Source organism: Pseudorca crassidens, chromosome 11 (assembly GCF_039906515.1).
Source record: "Pseudorca crassidens isolate mPseCra1 chromosome 11, mPseCra1.hap1, whole genome shotgun sequence".
Taxonomy (NCBI): Eukaryota; Metazoa; Chordata; class Mammalia; order Artiodactyla; family Delphinidae; genus Pseudorca; species Pseudorca crassidens.
In genome coordinates this window covers 43,348,817-43,368,242 of record NC_090306.1, presented here as the reverse complement: position 1 = coordinate 43,368,242, position 19,426 = coordinate 43,348,817, and the positions used below count along the sequence as shown (strand labels likewise).

Sequence of the window (19,426 nt, the reverse complement as noted above, 5' to 3'; positions counted from 1 at the left end):
CTTTCCTGTGAATCCTCTGGGTGGCTGTTGGTGTTTTCAGTCTTACCTTTCGGAGGGGCGTGTGTGCAACTGCTCTAACCTAGAGAATTAATAAGCGTATAAATATATTTAACCTATACTCTTCAGCTACATGTATATACTCTCTCTTTTATGCATTTTAAAGTACTGTGAAATTATATTTTATGTATGTGCTTAGAAGCTATCTTTGAGTCACCTGCAACTCTTTGGAGTAGCTCATCCCAGTTACCATTTATAGAGCCCTTCTCCTGGGCTAGGCACTATTCAAACTCCTTTTCATTGTTTCATCCCTTCACTTAATTCTTCTAGGAGGTAGAGATTGTGATTCACATTTTATAGATGAAGAAACTGAGATTCAGAGAAGGCTAGTAACTTTCCCACTGTCTCATGAAAAGTACCAGGATTCAAATCTCGGTCCTCTCTGTTCCAAAGCCCATGCTGTTATTTATAGTTTTCTGAATGTTTAAAATGCCATTCAGGTATGAGGGAATTGTCACCTTGTGGTGTCCAAGAGGGGAGTTCCCTTGTCTTTTTGCTCTGCATGGTGTCCTTCTTACTCTGAGACAGAAACCTTGAACTTCAGGTGTTTGGCACACATACCTCGTTCAGCTAGTTTCACCCAGTCTTGCTGGACAGGGAGGCACCATTTAATGATCAACCAAAGCCGGTCAGACCAATACAGATGGACCTTCCCAAGTTAGAAATGGAGATTTGATTTCTTTGTAAGGAGATGGCAGGGTATGGTGGAAAAAGCCATGTCCTGGCAAAAGTTCTGTTGGAGGCCACATATCTGGGTTTGAATCTGGGTTCTGCCACTTTCTGTATGACTTTGAGCCAGTTGTTCTCAGATTCTTAATTCTCTCACCAGTTAAGCAGGCATAATACCACTTACCTCCACTGGTTATTAGGAACAGTAAGTGAGATTTTGTGAGAAAAGTGCCTGGCATATAAGAGACGCTCAGTAATGTTTTCCTTCCCATCTGTGGCCCCAAGTGAATATGGCACCTAGGACACCAGACATTGAGAGAAGCAGACAAGATTCAGGGTCTCTCTGGGGTGGGAACTCCCAGAAGGCTACTTCCAAAGAGGTGTTTTTCTAGCTGGACAATCAAATGAGATGTAAAAAAGCTGGGGCACTCAAAGACGGGGTAGGGTGTGGGCAGTCATAACCTCTGTGTCAAGCTCTGGCCTTTAAAGTCATGAGGAGGGACAGTGTTGGGAGGGTGGCTTGTGGATCAAGAGCAGACTGGGGTCTTTACGATTCCTCCCCAAAGAGCAGAGGAGCACTGAGGCACTGAGATGCACCTCCATTTGAGAGCAATTGAAAAAGCAAGGAGAGACAAAGGACTTGTAGTGCCTCTCCCCAGCTGATATGCCTGGTGACAGATGTGAGCTCATGCTGGGGCATAAAGCAGGAGTCGTGCCCCTCCCACGTGTAGTCTGGATGTAGGAAGGGATTCATTAAGTTTTATGTTTTGATAATAAGCTCCTGGATTTATGAGACGCCTAGAAAGCCCAAGCCAGGCCCCCAGCTGGTACACTGGGTGAGATGGAGTGCTGCCCCCAGCTGGCCTCTGCCATCCACACAGGCAGCTCACAGCACCTATTAAGCTTTTTCTGTGTGTCAGACATCGTTGTCTAGGAACAGGTGTGGTCAAGGAAAGTCCATGCCCTCACAAAGCTTACAGTCTAGTTCAGGAAATAATACAGAATGTGAGTAGTAATATGAGAGTGCAGTAATTTTTTTGTGAAATCTTATAATTAAAAGATCTAGCATAGTGCTTGGCCCAGAGTAGACGTTTATAGGCCATAGTTTTCCCTTTTTTGGTAAATATACAAGAGTTATTGCAAGGCAAAATAGGACTTCCAGTTGGCACAGTGTATGATGCCTAGAAGACACCAGTATTTAGTATTGAAGGAATGATTGAATATAATTGTGGATGGGAAGCAAGGGCAGGAAGCCCCACAGAAGTTCAGGGGAAGGAGTGTGCAGAGGTCTGGGTTGTTTGGAGGGGGCTTCATGAGGAACATTGATCGTATTGATCCTGAAGGATGCATGCAATTTGAAAAGGTTCAGAGAAGGGCTAAAACAATTGGTTGTCTCAGAAGAGGCATTGTATGGGAATACAAACTCAGGGTCAGACCTGGATTCAAATCTCAGCTCTATTGCGTACTGGCTGTGTGACCCTGGGCAAGTTCCACGGCCTGCCTTTCAAAGCCTTTGTTTCCTCACCTGTAAAATAGGAATGATGTTAGTCCCAACTTCATAGGGTTCTTGTGAGAATTAAATGAGATAATCGTATAAAGTTCTTCTTATTTTAAAATATTTATTTACTTTGGGGCTGCATCAGGTCTTAGTTGTGGCATGTCGGATCTTTTGTTACGGCACGTGGGCTCTTGATGGCAGTGCAAGGGCTTCTCTCTAGTTGTGGCACGCAGCCTCATTAGTTGTGGTGTGAGGGCTCTCTAGTTGTGGCACGAGGGCTCAGTAGCCCCGCAGCATGTGGGATCTTAGTTCCCTGACCAGCGTCCCCTGCACTGCAAGATGGATTCTTAACCACTGGACCACCAGGGATGTCCCTCATACAGAGTTCTTATCAAAGTTTTGTCAATAAATGTTAGCTTTTGTCATTATTTTATCATTTTAATAGTAGTATCATTATTATCCTACTCATGCCTACCTACTTACCTTAGTTCCCTAGACCTTGTGTCATCTGGCTGTTCCCTGCCTGCTGTAATATCCTCATATATACTTTTATTCCATTATTGTAAATCAGGGACTCCCAGACCTTTTATGGCGTTTTGTGTGTCTGTGTACTTGCAATTGCTGTGTCCTTGCCTAGCATATCACCATCTTCCCCTGCTTCATTGCTTTTCCTGCCTTCCTCCTGCTTGATGTTTTAAGACTAAATCCTATAGCATTTCTTCCAGGAAGCCTTACTCGACTCCTCTATTAGATTTTGCATCCTCGGGATCCTACGGTGCCACGTGCACCTGTTTCACAGCTGTGCTGTGTGCACTCATCCCTGGTTTGCTTGTCTACCTTGCCCTCTGGATATAAACTTCCTGAATGTAAGGATCCTGTCCTATTTATTTTTATATCCCCAGCTCCTAGCTTAGTGATTGGCATGTTATTTTCCAGCTAATTGTTGAATAAGAAATCCAAACCCCACCCCCCTCAAAAAGCATAGCTAGCTTTATGTGTAACGTTTACTACCTAATTCTGACTTAAATGCTTTACATATATTAACTTTAATCATCATAGCAACCTTATGAAGTAAGTATTATTTCTACCTCCATTTTATAGATGAGGAAACTGGGGCTCATAGAGATTAAATAAGCCTCCCAAGGCCACACTAGTAAGTGGTGGAACCGAGATTCGTACCAGGGCAGTGTGGCTCCTCATTCTGTGCTTTAACCACTCTGAGATTTGTGATAGGATATTTATTGAACACCCAAGAAAAGGTGAAGAGACATTAGCTATAAATTACAACTCCATGAACATATTTTAAAGGCGTTAGTAAATGTGTGGAGACGCTGTTAGGGGGCGAGTGTAGACCTTACCAGTCTCGCTTATGAAAGATTTGCTAGAGAAGGTGGGATTTCACCCGTTGTGAATTGGATGAGGCGCATGGCTGGCAATTGGGAAGGAGATGATCTCTGAGGACAATGTAGAATAGAAATCTTAGGGTCAGGAAAAAGAGGAGTATATGTATGGGGAAATTCAATTTGCCCAAACTTTATTGAGCACCTACTACAGTGATAAACAAGCTGGTGATGATGGTGCCTGTGCTCAGGAGCTTGTGGGCTAGCGGGCTTTAAGATGAGTCTGGTTAGAAGATGAGTCAGGGGAGTGTCTTAGATTTATGGCGTGAACTGAAGGACAGAGTTGAAACTCAGAATGAGAAGTGGGAGTTTGCTGAGGGAGAAGCAGCATTAAGGAAAGTGACTTGGGCTGTAGCACATTAGGCAGATTATAGGAGAGGGACCAGAAATAGCAAGGATAATTGTAAGAATTTGGATAATCCCCTCCAGAAATAACCAGGGACTGAACCAGAGACTTGGTGATGGGAGAGGTAGTAGCAGGATCAATCAGTTATTTATTAAGCACCTGCTCAGAATTCACAGAAGGATAAGGCATGACCCCTACCCTCCAGGAGTTCATGTTCTAATTGTAAATAAAGGAAATACACTCATGAAAAGACACTATATGACTTCATTCAGTTTGTGTTAAGATCCATGGTATCAGTGAACAGCTATTTTTTTCCTCTTTGCTTCACTCATCTGGACTTCATTTCCAAGGTCACCTCATGGTCCAGAATAGCTGCTGAAGTTCTAGCCATTACCTCTGCATTCCAACCAGCTGGACAGAGGAAGGAGAAAAGAAGGGTATACTCCCTCCCTTTAATGATACTTCTCAGAAGTTGTACACACTACTTCTGCTTGCATCCTACATGGTCACATAGCCACACCTGAATGCTAGGGAAGATGAGAAATATATTAATTCTTTTAATTTTTTAAATTTATTTTTTAAGTTCAAGTATAGTTGATTTACAATGTTGTGTTAATTTCTGCTGTACAGCAAAGTGACTCAGTTATACACATACATACATTCTTTTTTATATTATTTTCCATTATGGTTTATCCCAGGATATTGAATGTAGTTCCCTGTGCTATACAGTAGGACCTTGTTGTTTATAGAAATATATTAATTCTGGGTTGCTAAGTGCTCAGCTGAACATTGGAGGTTCATTAATAAGGAAGGTGAGAGGAGGTTGGGGATAACAAGCAGGTCTCTGCCATATCATTCTTCACATATGATTATGCTTTGGAGCTCAGAAGAGGGATTGAGCTGTGTTGGGTAGTCACAGAGTTGGATTTTGAGTCAGGTAGTAATAGGTAGGGATTCAGAAGATTGGGGAAACGTCAGTTATAAGCAAATCCTATGGCAAGAGTGGCTGTTCTGAGAGAGAGTCCAGGAGAGAATGAGCTGGTCAGAGATGCTGGGGCCAACCCAGGGAGAATCTTACCTGTGAAGCTCTTTCTTATTTAAGATGCTAAGAACAGTAGACCAAGGAGTTTAGGTTTTCTTGTGTAAATGGTAAGGAGTCAGAGAAGATTTCTGAACTGAAAAGAAACATGATTTATCTTATGTGCTAGGAAATTTAGAAATTTCATCCACATGCAGGTTGGAAGTAGGGATGCCAGCTAGAAGGTTATCCCAGAAGGTCAGGAGTGAACAAGGGCCTATCCGATGGTGGCAGTGGGAATGGAAGGGAAGGGAAGGTATGGATGAGAGACCCTGGGAAGGACACGCCCTGGGTCCTAGTGGTAATGGGCTGTGGTCTGAGGAGAGAGAAGAAGATGCCTTTTGTAGGATGTTACCCCAGAAACGTTGTGTCCTCTGTGAGGTAGCGCTGCCTATTAGGTCTCTCCTGGCGGGAGGGCAGAATGTCATGAAGAGAAGGGTTGACCTTGGTTGGCTACCGGGATAATGTGAGGCTCTGCCCCAAGACTCCTTAGCTTTGGAAAGCCAGCTGCCCCCAGCAGAATAGTTTCCATTCTGCGTAACTGGGGACTGTGTGGGTCTGGCTAACCGCGAGGAGGGGCTGAGGAGCCAGCAGATAGATCAAGTTGCTGTGGCAGTGACTTTTCAAGCTGGGGCTTGGGGCCCCTAGCTAACAAAAGTCCTTCTATCCGAGGCTGTGTGCTTCTTGACTGAGTAGGCCAGAAAGGTGTCCTTAGCCGGGGCCAGGTTACCTGCCAAGGTTACCTGATGTCAGGTATGAGGCCGACAGTGTGGCAGAGGGTAGAGCTGGGGGGCTTTGCCGGCACTGGGGTCATGGCCAACTTCCCGTGCCGGCTCAGGATCCAACGCGGGAGTGTTCCAGGGTGAAGAAGAGGCCTCGGGGGGTATAGTTGTATTTGGATAAAGCCACCTCTTTGTTTGATTGTTGCTGGCCTTCTAGGACCTCTCCTTTACCCGACTTCCCTGGTGTGAGTTGCAGAGCTCAGCCTGAGACATCTGGCGAATCCATCTCTTTTTCCTCCAGGCTGCTCAGGGACTTGGCCCGTAACTGCTCAACAAGTCATTTCTGGTTATAGAGTCATCAGTGACCACAGAAGCACGTTCTCCAGACAGGGCTCTGAAAGCTGGCTTTTCCCTGGCAGCTTGTCCCCAAAGTGATAGCTTCAAGTAAACAAAACCAGAAAGCCAGACCTAAGCCATTACAGAGACTTAAGTCAAGGAGCACCCACCCATAAGTCTAGTAGGGTAGCTTAGGCCTTGAGGAAACCATGTGTGTGGCTAGAGCTGTGTCACACCCATGAGCCCCTATGCATGGGGCTGCAGATGGAGGGAGGTGAGGAGGGAGGGGCAGCTGTACCATTGAGGCTATGGGGTTTGGTAGCACCAGGGCAGGAAGCCTCGAGTCCAGGGAGGTGACTGCTGCTGTCCACCCCTTCCTATTCTTGAAGTGTTCATTCCACTCCATCACGGGCAGGGCTACCTCTTCCTCCAGCCAAGTGTCATGAACTGTTCTTGTGATTTCCTTTCTGCTGCAGGATATAGTTCTTCTCCCAGAGCCTTTCCCAGTTGGCTCAGGCTCATTCCAGACTCTGTCTCAAGTTATCTTCTCCAAACCTGAGCTCTGAAAAGAAGGATGGGAGGGAGGCAGGCAAGGAGAGCCATCCTGAGCTTCGTCTCCCAGGTTGGCAGCAAAGCCAGGCTTGGGCTCGGTCTGTGGGAGCTGCAGTGAGACCTGGCCACCGACCTGGTCTGCTTCCTACCCTGCATTACTCCCGCCAGTCACGGGGCTGGGGGAAGGTGTGGGTGTTTGCAGGGACTGCTGTGCTTCCCATGTCTGGACCTTCTTAATTTTCGCTCTTGGACCTTTGACCAAATTCTCTGATGTTTTTGGTTTCCTTTTGCCAGGATTGTACTTCTGGGGGGCAGTTAGGAGGAGCTGTGCTGAAACAACGAGATAAACAAACAGTGACGCAGAGGCGGCAGCAGCGTAAGCAACAGGCTGGGCCTGCCGTCTGGGCCGGCTGGGTGGAGGAGGACTCCCGCCCTGCACACTGGCCAGCTGGCTTGTGTTAAAGCGTTGGCTGAAAATAACTCTCATTGTCTGGGAGCTGCTACTGCGCAGGGCTGGCAGGTCTGGCTGTGGCCGCCAAGGGGGCCGAGGCAGCAGGGGCGGGTACCTCCCACCTCCTTGGGCTCTTGCCCTTTGGGAGCAGTGCCCAGCTGGCCACAGCTGCGTCTACTGCCCACCAGGAGAGACACGTGGAGAGTAGGCCGGGCCACTCCTAACACTCTGTCCTTTTGGTGGCTGGGCATGGCCCTTTGTGCCCAGTGTTGCCTGTTTCGCCATTGACTTGGGGGCATGAGATGTGAGGGGATCCTGGCAGGAACACAGGGCGGGAACGCAGGGCTCCAGCTGCTCCTACAGCAGTCTCCTGGACTCCCAAACCTGGGACCTCACTGCATTCTCCTCTGCCATCTGTATAATGGGCTGATCTGTGGATGCCCGAGAGGCTTTGCTGGCTGCTGTGACCCGGAGCTGGGGCTCAGCAGCATGTAGTGCCCGGGACAGTGCCTCATTTCATCTCTGGGGAAGTTCTAGACTCAGCTTCTCAGGGCTCCCCACCCCTGTGGGCTGATCCTGGCGGCTGGGGCTGCCACACTGGGGAGAAGTGGCCAGCCGTAGGGGACTTGGTGGGGAGGAGGTTCTGAGAGGGAAGACATCAAGAAAACCACCAGCTCGCATTCTGTATTTGCTCAAAATAGACAGCCCTCGCCTGCCTTCCCTCAAGCCTCCAGAATCCCCTTCACAGGAAAGTTTCAGACATCTCTCTCCCTCTCCTCAGAGGACCTGTGCCATTTTTGTCTCTGTTCCTGAGATTTATCGTGATTGACTGGGACCAATAGAAGCAGCTGGGAATTTTGGGTGGTTCCTATTTCTGTTTGTTGGGTTTTCCCCAGGCCTGGCCCAAGGAGACTGACAGAGGCAGGGGTGAGTCGCAGCACAGGAGACACAGCTTTGAAGGAAACTCCAACCCTACTGGCATTTCCCTTCCCCTGCAGTGGGAAGGAAACGAGGAGGGGCTAACTGACCTGGGGTGCAGAGCAGGAAAGGGAAAGGAACCTCTGCGACTAGAGCCACCTCCCTCCTCCTCTGCTTCTCTGGGGCCAACAGGAGTCCGGTGGGGAGTAAGGAAGCCTCGCTTGGGGGGACTGGGCCCTTTTGCTCCCGCAGAGCCCAGGAAGGGGTTGGCCCCTGAGCAGGGCACTCTGCCTGGCCGCAAACTGGCAGTAAACCAGAGCGGCCTTGCCGGAGAAGCATCGGATCCACCCCTTTCTGCTTCTTCCTGTTGTAGGTTTTTATTATTAGACTTCTGGCTGGTTCCCTCTGATTTAGGAATTAGTCCCAGAGTTGCTTTCAGTCTGAGTTCCTCTTCCCCCTCTCTTCCCATCTCCATGGGGTCTCCCTTTCCCTCCCCAAGGATGGTGGTATTTCATTTCCTCCTAGGCTTCGAGGAAACCAGAGAGGGATCAAAGGAGGGGTAAGGGATTGCTCTGTCCCCAGAGTGTGGAGAAGCAGTGCTGAAGGAGGAGGGACAGAGGCAGAGATAGAGGGACAATCCAGGAGCCAGAGGGCAGGTCCTTGGGATGTCAGAACATTACTCAGTGTTTCTAGGAAGAGCGGGCAGGGAACTGTGTGTTCCAGACACATACGGGCCCAAAGTATTTATCATTTAATCCTCATAAAACCCTGTGAAGTCGTGAGATTATCTCCATTTTATGGGTGAGCTCACTGAGATTCTGTGACTCTGAAGAGCCTGAAGTTGATCGTGGGCTGTCTGATTCCACCTTCAGTGCCCCCTGCTCCGAGACAGCTGAACCTCCTTTCTGTTCAGCAAGGATCTCAGTGAGGAGTTAGCAAGAACTCAGCCCAACTTCTGCCTCAAGAGAGCCTGAGGTCTCTGCGGAACCACGGCAGGAAAATGTCAAGGAAACAAACCTCTGACCGAGACCAGAAGGAATCATGTCAGATTTGCTCCCTGGCTGTCCCCGGAACTCAGGAAGCTGCCCTTCCTCAGGACGTTGAGCCCTGCTGGCCTCACGCACGTTTTCTGGTGGAGGCAGAAGCCCCGATTCCCTAGTCTGGCAGGGGGAGAACTGCCAGGCCCTGGTCCTGCCCCCTAGCCAGTGGCTCCCACCCCCCAGTCAGTGATGGGCTTCTTGTGAGTGTTGCAGGCTGGGGAATTCCCCCACCCACCTCCTTCCCCATCACACTTTAGCCCCAAAGGAGCAGAGAAGACCGCCGCCATCACTGTCCAGAAAGTGCCACCCAGAACTCTGGACTGGAGGATGTGGGCCTGTGGTTGGAGCTGGTTCATGCGTCTGCCACCCATTTCCATACACTGATGTCCCTCTCGCCTGGGCATCTAAATTTTGGCCAGGTCCCTGAGGTTCCTCCTCCATGCTCTTAGGCTAGGGTTCCCAAAGGTGGTGACTCTGCTTCGTCTTTGAAGCCCTGGGGGGACGTTTTCTCACCAGTTCACCTGGTGGGGAAGTCTGAGGCCACAGCAGCTGACAGTGGGTGGCTGAGGGAGGAGGTTGGTGTAGACGGGATGTGATGTCTGTCACAGTAGCGACAAGCTCCCACCCCCGGCCCAGTCGTGTTCTTCCAAGGGAGACAACTGTTTTCTACCTTCACGGCACAGACTTGGGAGAAAGGAGCAGATGACAGTGAAGTCATCTCAGGACGCACACAGAGCCAGAACCAGGCCTGGTCTCACTTGGGCTCAGCTGGCAGAAGCCTGGCCCTGGTTAGGTGGGAGAACTTGCTCTGGGCCACCTTTGATCTTTGGGTCCCTGTTCTGTTATGGCCTCCTGCTCCTGTCCTGTTATCCACAGAGACATGCTGAGATTGGCCCTTAGCAAAGTAATTCCAGAGAGAAACATCTGGGGTTGTATTTGCCCGTCCGGCCATCCCTGCTACATCGGCAGTGGGGAGGATTCGGTTAGCCCCTCTTGCCTGCGGAAGCTCAGGCAGGTTAATAGGGCAGCAGAAACCATGGGGAGAGGTGTGAAGTGGTGGTCTCTTCCCCTTCTTTTCTTCTCTTGACCTCTTTTGTATTCCTGAGTTCTTCTACTTCTAAACACTGAGCAGAGATCCCAACGCTACTTCTTTTTTGAACCATAGTGACCCTGTTTCCAGCAAGGAGCTGGGCCCAGAGCTCAGAACCGGGACATCTTAACCATAGGTTTACCATCAACTTACTCTCCACTCAGTGCCTGTCACAGGGTTAGACATTATTGGGGGTTGGAGATCGTATGAATAGATACAGTCCTTTAGGAGCTAGATGAGCATACAACTGGCTTAATCGTATGTATGTAAATAAATGCATAATAAATAGATACATGTAACAGAAATAAATGGTGTTTAAGGATTTTCTTTTAGTTTCTTAGAAAATGGAGGCCCCACTCCCAGGATACTCCTGATGCTTTTGAAATAATGCAGGGCCTGTGTGACTCCTTGGGATCCGGGGCACACACGATTCACGTTCCCAGGGATGAGGATGTCAAGGAGTGGGTAGCGGTAAACCAAGTGGTCATGCTTCGTTTACCCGGGAGTTAAGAGCTCAACTTGGAGCAGTAGGTAAAGGAGAGAAAGATGAGAGGAAGGCCTTCCAGGTGGCCTGAGTATGCTAGGGGAAGAGGCCAGATTTGTGGGTAGTCACGTGGGTCATCAGACAGCTCTGATACTTCAGGTAGGAGATCATATCTGATTCAGGAGTTGGGGGTGGGGTGCAGGTGAGTGATCTGCCTTTGGAGGCAAGGGCTGTGACTGCCACCAAGGCAGCCGCCGGACTGGCTAGAGGAGGGCCTTGGCTGGACAGGGGTAAAAAGGGAGGGAAAGGTAGGGCTGCTGGTCTGGGTGGAGCTCACCCATGGATGCCTTGGCTTTTACTCATTTACACTTGTATTCGTTTATTCACTCAGCAAACAGTAGTGAACAAAATAAAATGACTCCTGGTCTGTCCTGTACTCTAGGTTAGAGTGTCTCAGCGAGGGGTTGGGACACTTTACTGTGTCTTAAGTAATTGGGAGCTGTGTCATAAGTAATTGATACTAATAATTAAAGTCCTGAAATTCTGTAAATTATTTCCTTAAAAATTTGAGCAGTTACCTTTATGTTAATGTTATGCTCATTCACTTGTATCCTGATATGAGGGAAAGGGGTAGACTTGTGACATCTGCACAGGCTGTGGGTGGCTCAGGATTCACCCATGGGCACACGTGGTGCAGGAAGCCCGCTCAGCTCTCAGACCATGGGGGGAAATCGATTGAAGGTTGCCACTTTAGATTGGTAGCTTTCAAACTTTTTTGCCCGGTCCCATGTTAAGAAACACATTTTACAGCGTGATCTGTGTGTGTGTGTGTGTGTGTGTGTGTGTGTGTGTGTGTGTGTGTGTGTACATAACATAAAAAGAAACAAAACTTCATGAAACTTTTATTTATCTATTTTTGGCTGTGTTGGGTCTTCGTTGCTGCACGTGGGACTTTTCTCTAGTTGCGGTGAGCGGGGGCTACTCTTTGTTGCAGTGCGTGGGCTTCTCATTGTGGTGGCTTCTCTTGGAGCATGGCACACGAGCTTCAGTAGTTGCAGCACTCGGGCTCAGTAGTTGCAGTACGCAGGCCCTAGAGCACGCAGGCTTCAGTAGTTGTGGCTCGCAGGCTCAGTAGTTGTGGCTCACAGGCTCTACAGCACAGGCTCAGTAGTTGTGGTGCATGAGCTTAGTTGCTCTGTGGCATGTGGGATCTTTCTGGACTGGGGATCGAACCTGCGTCCCCTCCACTGGCAGGTGGATTCTTAACCACTGCGCCACCAGGGAAGTCTGTGAAACATTATTTATACTTCCTACTTGCAATGAATTCTGGTATCTTCAATCCTATTCTATTTTAATCTGTTCATTTTCTTTTTTTAAATTTAATTTTATTTAGAAAAATTTTTTATTGGAGTATAGTTGATTTACAATGTCGTGTTAGTTTCAGGTGTACAGCAAAGTGAATCAGTTATAAATACACATATATCCACTCTTTTTTTTTTTAATTCTTTTCCCATATAGGCCATTACAGAGTATTGAGTAGAGTTCCCTGTGCTATACAGCCATTTCTTACTAGTTATCTATGTTATGTATAGTAGTGTGTATATGTCAGTCCCAATCTCCCAGTTTATCCCTCTACCCCCACCCCCTGATAACCAATCTGTTCATTTTCATTTAAAATAAAGTTACTCTTGACTGACTAAATTGATTCCACAACCTGTGGTTTGGAAAACATTGTTCAACCAAGCTTAAGCAAATATGAAGGGGAAGCAGGAGGATGGTCATGCCTCTCTGAGCCTTCCTTATGAGCCACAGAGTGTCAGGGTGAAGCCTGAGGGACCAGGCCTAAGGGAAGCCTATCAGCCCTGTTGACTCAGGTTCTCTCCTCAGAGCTCCATGAACCTGCCTCCTGACAAAGCCCGGCTCCTGCGGCAGTATGACAACGAGAAGAAGTGGGATCTGATCTGTGACCAGGTACGGGGTTTGCAGTGGGCCCAGAAGTGGGGGGTGTGTCTTGAGCTGGACGAGGCAGCAGGACCATGGGCATTGACTGCAGCTCTGGGGTTCCTTGAGGAACCCTGGCCTGGGCGTGGCATCAGTCCATGCTTACTTCCTGATCCAAAACGCCTCTCCTAACAGAGACAGGGCTGGTAGGCCAAGTTCCCCTCTAGCTGCCACAAAGAACTGTCTTGATTTCTTTCCAGTGAGCAGCAGCCTCAAGGAGGTTTGTGTAGGTCTTAGGTATAGGTCTGCTGTGGAGGAGTTTGGTGTTTTTCCCAGCAGAGCTTGTTTCTGCCTTTCCCCAGGGTGAGGGCTGTCCCTGGCTGGGAAATTCAAAGCACCATTTTTCTCTCACTCTGCTCCAGACCTGGCAAATAGCAGGATTTTCCCCATTATTTACAGGCCTCTAGGAATGAGAAGCCCCAGTCCTCTAGTCTCCTGTTCCCAAATCTCAGAACATGAGGACTGGAAGCTCTCCCTACACGAAAGTGTTTATAGACAGAAGAGAAAATAGAGATTATCACTTAGCTCAGAATCAAGAAGTAATGCCTGCGGCCTTGCTCTTTCCCCTGCCCACATTTGAAGATCACAAGTCATGAGTTTCTGAACTCAGACAGGCCTGTCTGCACTGCTGGGAGAGTTGACTTTTAGTTCCTTACCTCTTGGGAGGTATGGGAGCACCTGGCCCAGAGTGTAGGCATTCTGTTTACCCAGCACTTTCTGATGGAGTTTTGTCATAAACATAATTTTTTTCAAGCCCTGAACAAAATCACAAAAATCACAATAGCTAACATTTACTGAGTACTTATTATGGACCAAGCACTTATATATATATGTGTGTGTGTATATATATATATATATATATATATATATATATATATATGTATATATATATATTTAATCCTCACAAAAACCCTCTGAGGAAGGCACTGTTACATTTTATAGAAGCAGAACCTGAGGCTCAGTAACTTGCCTTTCACTGGTAGGTGATAGAGCCAGGGCTCAGGCTGCCAACTCCGTCTGTGCTAACTATTGTGCTCCTCTGCTTCCCAAGTCATGCTGCTTGACCTAAGGTAGAATCATGCTTCAGAGAACCTAGTCCAAGTCGCTTCTTATCCAGGGAAGGCCAATTTCCTTGAATTCTGCATTAAGAGGAGTTGAGCACCTACCTGGGGTTTGGAGAACAGTAGCCCTTTGGTACTGAGTGTCTTTAATTGATAATCTCTCAGTCTTTTCTAGGTCACATAATGTCAGCTCTTTCTTAAACCTTTCCTTTTTTTCTTTCATTTGTTTTTAGGTTCTGTTTCCTAACATTATATCATTCTCCTGGACCCTCTCCATCCCCTAACTCTTCAAATATCTCCGTTGTGGAGGCCCTTACAGGACCAGAATGCTTAAAAGTTTTCCCTTGGGTCAGATGAGGGGGTTGGGCCACAATGGGGAGCCTGTGCCCTGTGTGGAAGGGGACGGAGCAGTGATCTTGCTGAAAACAGCCTGCAGCATTTGGGGTTGCTTGGATTGTGGGGGCCTGGGACCTGGGCAAGGAGCAGAAAGTGTGTTTGCACTCCTAAGCTGTGTTAACACAGCAAAACCAGTCCAGTCCCAAGTCTGGGCTCAGGGCTCAGAAAATTGACTTCTACAAGGCCTAGGTTCCCTCCCTTTCGCCTTCCTAACCGCTGTCCATTAGCTGGCTAGGAAGTGAACAACATTTCCCAATCATGTCTTTATTTTGGATGCTGTTTAGAGCTATGTAATCCCCGCATCTTCTTAGGAAGCAGCAGGCTCTTAAAATAATTTTTAGTGTAGAAAAATATTTGAGGCTCAGGGAGTACTAACTGAAGGAGGAGAAGATGGCAACAGATGAGAAGTAGCTGAGGATAAGTCAAGAAGGGGAACCTATGGTTTGGATGATGTTAAGGGCCAGGTGATAACTTTAGGAGTCCCCTCACATCAAACACTGTGAGTGCCCTACTTCCTCAGCACTCCCCTCAGAACCTTGGGTGGCTGTGTACACACACGTGTTTCCCTTACAGGAACGATTCCAGGTGAAGAATCCTCCCCACACTTACATCCAGAAACTCCAGAGCTTCTTGGACCCCAGCGTAACTCGGAAGGTGAAGTGCGAGGCAGGGAGTCCCCGTTTTGCTGCCCTTTACAGTCCTGTGGGGCAAACCGTTTGACTTGGGTTGGGACTGCTTCTGAGCAATGGGAGTTGGGTTTCTGTGTTCTGAGGCCATGGCCCTGGAGTGGCTGGCTAGTAACAGAGGGAAAGACTATAACTGCCTTCTTGTATGCCTTCCCTTTCCTTTTCTACCCCTTTTGCTTGTATTGTAAAGTTGGCTTGGGGACCTCCATCAGTGACAGAAAATTCCATGTTTACAGAAGTTCAGGAGAAGAGTGCAGGAGTCAACCAAAGTACTGAGAGAGCTGGAGATCTCACTTCGTACCAACCACATTGGGTGAGTCCGATGTGACCATCAGAGCCTTTTCACCTGGCCTCTTAGGACCTGGTTTCATCTCCCTGCCACAGGGCAGATTTGCCTCTTGAATGGCTTTTATTTCCCCAGAGAGCTTCAGACGGTTCCTTTCCTAGCTTTTCTCCCCCTCAGCTCTGCCAGCTGCTGACTGGATGCTGCTGGCAAGCCTGGGGCCTCTCCTGGGGTCCTCAGCCTGTGGCTTTGAGTGGAAGACATTCCCACAGCAGCTGAGACTGGAGTCTGCCTGTGGCCTGGGGCTGGGCCAAGGGAGGCCCAGAGAAGGCTGGGGATGGAGGAGTGTGTTGCACTGGGTAGCTGAGACCTACCTAGTTCATGGACTGTTTGGTGCCCAGAAGATTATTTGCTTGATTATAAGACAATTTTAGTTCATGAGCAGAAGCAGCTTCCTGAAGTACCAGGAAAGATCTAAGGCAGTGGGGGCCAGGAGCTGAACATCTTCCGTATTCACTGACCAGGGTACTGCCAACCCATTGACGGGGCCCCTAGAAACTACATGCGTCTTTTTTGCCAGAGAAGTGGGGAACCAGGACCTGCTGAACAGACAGAGGGCTAATGCGTGAGATACAGTGAAAGACGGCTATGGTCTCAGTTTTATAAAACCGTAACCAGCCAGAGTAAATATAGTGAAAGTGAGAGAGAGAGAGAGAGAGAGAGAGAGTGTGTGTGTGTGTGTGTATGTATATGTATACACAAAGGACAGTGAGGGACACCTGATGGAGAACTGCAGGCAGGGCTACAGGCCTGACCGAGGGGCCTGGCATGAACATTGAGAGCTTACACAAGTGAGAAGTCGAGCCTGGGTTCGGGGTGGAGGTTTCTGGGCAGGTTCCAGCCCCGGGGTCCTAGGCTTCCTGAGAGCAGGGGTAGAAAGAGCCAAATGACATCATATGCCTTCCCCTCCTGTCCCCTCCCCAGGCTGAGGCTGCCTGGGGTTCTTATGGAGGCTACCTGTGTGCAGCCAGCTGCCTCAGCAACAGTGGTAGGGGAAATGGCACAGGAAAGAACAGGAAAGGGACAGTTCCTGGCCTCAGTAGCTGTGCTGGATGGCCAGAGTTGGCTTTCACACCTCTTCTGTGAACCAGACATTGAGAACTGACCTGCTTGGAAATGTGTAACTAGCCTTCACCTTTATATGGTGACGCTCACAGCAGGAAAAACTGCAGAGCCTCATCAGCTACCCCACGTGAGAGAGCAAGAGTGACACGGATGGCAGCTCCAGACGCCATCTCCCACCCTGCCTTGCTCCACAGGGCCTTTACCCCTCCCTGCTCCCTTCTCTCTCAGGCCCTCCTGTCTTGCTTATTAAGTCCTACTACGTGAGGATGGGGGTCCGCTTTTCTCAGGAGAGGGCCACAGAGCAGTGCAGGGCAGTCCCCTCTGCCTGCCCCTTCTACCTGGCGCCAACCCCCCTGGCCACTGGCCAGGAGCTGGGGCCAGAGCAGCATGGTTCCCAGGCCCGGGCCTCTTGGCGGTTGGCACACAAGCTAGAGGTCTGGACCTGGTCGTTGGTTCCCAGGAGCAGCTTAGTGTCTGGCATTTTAGGAGCTCCTGTCATCCGGACTGTGGCTTCTCTGGGAGAGTTATGTGGGAGGGCCCGGATCCGTCCCGGATTTTGGGGCAGGAGGAGTTTGTCAGGCTGTCAGGCTGGGGTGTGGGTGCTTCAGGGCAGTGGGAGCCCAGGGCAAGGTAGGGAGAGGAGGATCTTGATTCGGCAGCAGCCCGATCAGCCCCAGGCCTGCAAAGATGGGAACTCGGGCCTGGAGTGGGCGGGCTGGGAAGTAGGATTCCAGAGCCTCTCCTGCTCCTCCTCTCCCTGGTTTGTATTGGTTTGCGGCCTTGCCTAAGTGCCCTTTAACCTCTCCTCAAAGTGTCAAGATCCCGAAAATAGCAGTGTAGACTCAGACAGGAAATGAGAAGGGGGTGGGGAGCTGGAGCGCAGACAGACAGGAAACGGGAGGCCTGTCGGCCCCCAGAGAGGAAGCTAACTTCAGGCAGCTCCGGTGTCAGTCAGCCGCAGCCAGAGCCTGCTGCCGGATCTTAGCCGGGCCTGGTGCTCTGGCCCGGCCTCTCTCTGTAGCCCGGGGTGTGGCCATCAAACATGGCGCTGATGTTCCAGCTGTGGGGGAGAAGCGGCCTTGCAGGGCTGTTTGGCGCAGCTGGCCTAGGACACCTGGACGCTCGGAGGGAACAGAGCACAGGAGAGTCAGGGTTCATCCTGAGAGTTTTATGTCTCTCTGGGTCCTGTATGTCTATAGGACAGGAATGAGCCTGTCCTGTAACAGTCCTGGGACTCGCTCCTGACTTTCCTTCCAGGGATGTCTGAGTTCAAAAGGCCTGAAGGCAGAAGGGTGAACATGCCCCGGTCCACTGTCTTTAGGGTGCCTAGTTGTCTTCCCTGCTGCCTCCCTGGTTCACCCTCTTAGTGGCCAGAGCCATTCTGGGGTTACTTGAGTTCCTGACTGTCCCCGCATCCTTTTCCTATTCTGCCAGACTCACCCTGACAAAACGCTGCAGTCCCACGTATTCCTCTGCTCACTACTTCCCAAAATACCTTTCCTTGAACTTGGTGGAGAGCCTTTTGGCCCAGTATGCCTCTGTTCCGGACTCTCTTTGACGCTCCCTGCCTGTCTTTTAACTGAGACTTCGGTCAAGTCAGGGACCTGCTGGCTTCTGTCAGGAACAGCTCTGCACGAGGGCTACAGTAAATGCTCTGTCTAACCTCAATTCCTCCCAGGAACGTGGCATCAGGACAGTGCGCCCAGCCACGTGCTAGACACCAGAGACCTAGAAAATGATTGAGTGGGGCCCTGGCCCTTGAGGAGGGGGCTTCTGAAAGCTGGTTTGGCTAACATGGTGTTGGAAGGCCTGTACCTTTCCTTATCCCTGGCTCTGCCGCCGAGGGGCGGTCCAGGCCGGTGACGTGACCATGGCTGGGTCTGCCACAGGCTTTGATCTTCAGAATTCTCCCAGCCTGGTGCTGAGTTCCAGAGGATCCAGGAGGGGGTGTCGTTCTGTCAGAGACACCTTTTCCTCCTCCCCCTCAATCCACTTTAGCAGACCCCTCCACTGTGTTTCCTTTATCTGCAGGTGGGTGCGGGAGTTTCTGAATGATGAAAACAAAGGCCTGGACGTGCTGGTGGATTACCTGTCATTTGCCCAATGTTCCGTCATGTGAGTACCACCTGGGACGAGGGTTGGGGAACCATGAGGAAGGACATGGTCCCATTCTACTTTGACGAGGAAGGGTGAGCTTGCAGTAGTGAAGATGGGAATGGGAACCCCAGGCAGGAGGGGAGGGCCTGGGCAGCAGCGTGGGGGTGGACAGGTGGCCAAGGGGCTGTCTGAGATCAGTGAAGAATGCCAGGTGGCTGGAGTAGAAGGTGCATTTTGGGGAGCAGGAGGAGAGATGTGGAAAGGGAGCTCAGAATCGAGCCCGAAGGATCCGACTCCATGCTGGGAGCCGTCCAAGGAAATGTCCTGGCTTCTGGGAGGGAGGCCCTGTGGGATTCGTTTGCTTTGGGAGAGCTCAGTCTTCAAGAAGCAACTTTGGGTCTCCAGTTGTGAGAGGGTTACTCCAGGTCACGCCAGGAGCAGTGAGCATGACCTTTGACGCAGACTGAAAGTGAAGCATTCAGGAGCCTTTTGCAAGCAGATGGGGGGTTTGGAGGCAGCTGGAAGTGAATCAGCGCAGAGGAGAAGGCAGTGTGGGGTAGTGGAAGGAACGAGGGCTTTCGAGTTAAGACAAAGCCCAAAGCCGGGTGTGGGTCTCTTCTGTCCTTTACTGTCTGCGTGACCTCAGGCAAGTTTGCTGAGGGCCTCCTATGTAAGAGGAGATCCATATTCCAGGGTTGCCGTAAGGATTAGATGATAACGTGTGTAAAGCAGTTGTAGTATTTGGAACATAGTCTATACTGTGGTGGCCGCTTTTTATTTGTTAGTTGTTATTATTTAAGGGGTTGCTCCCTACCATAATTACCTAAATATATGGAAAGAGGGATTATATTGACCGTTCATGGCATGGCCAGCACATGCAGACTCAGACCCAAGACTTACGTTGGCCCTCGGGTGACTGATCACCCCGGTTTGCCCGTGACTTTCCCGAGTGTTTGCGCTGAAAGTCCCGTGTCCTGGGGAACTCCTCAGTTCTGGGACTCAGCCCCAACCTCGACTTCCACTTTCCTTGCTACTGTCCTTGCCCCTGGGCTGTTCTCCTTCCTCAGCAGGTTTTCACCCTCATCTCCTTAGGGTTTCAAACTAATGCCTCTCCTAGGTTTGGCCTTTGTCATTTT

At 49.7% G+C, this 19,426-nt stretch overlaps 1 protein-coding gene across 3 annotated transcripts in view; it reads left to right on the top strand.

Moving 5' to 3' along the window:
* The window catches only part of FMNL3 (formin like 3), a 55,281-nt gene that overhangs the window by 20,926 nt on the left and 14,929 nt on the right, over window positions 1-19,426 (top strand). For all 3 annotated transcript variants that reach the window (XM_067696435.1, XM_067696436.1, XM_067696434.1), the window contains exons 2-5: window positions 12,529-12,612; window positions 14,673-14,753; window positions 15,022-15,098; window positions 18,225-18,308. In XM_067696435.1, the coding sequence (XP_067552536.1) occupies window positions 12,529-12,612; window positions 14,673-14,753; window positions 15,022-15,098; window positions 18,225-18,308 (326 nt within the window). The remainder of the gene's footprint in view (window positions 1-12,528; window positions 12,613-14,672; window positions 14,754-15,021; window positions 15,099-18,224; window positions 18,309-19,426) is intronic.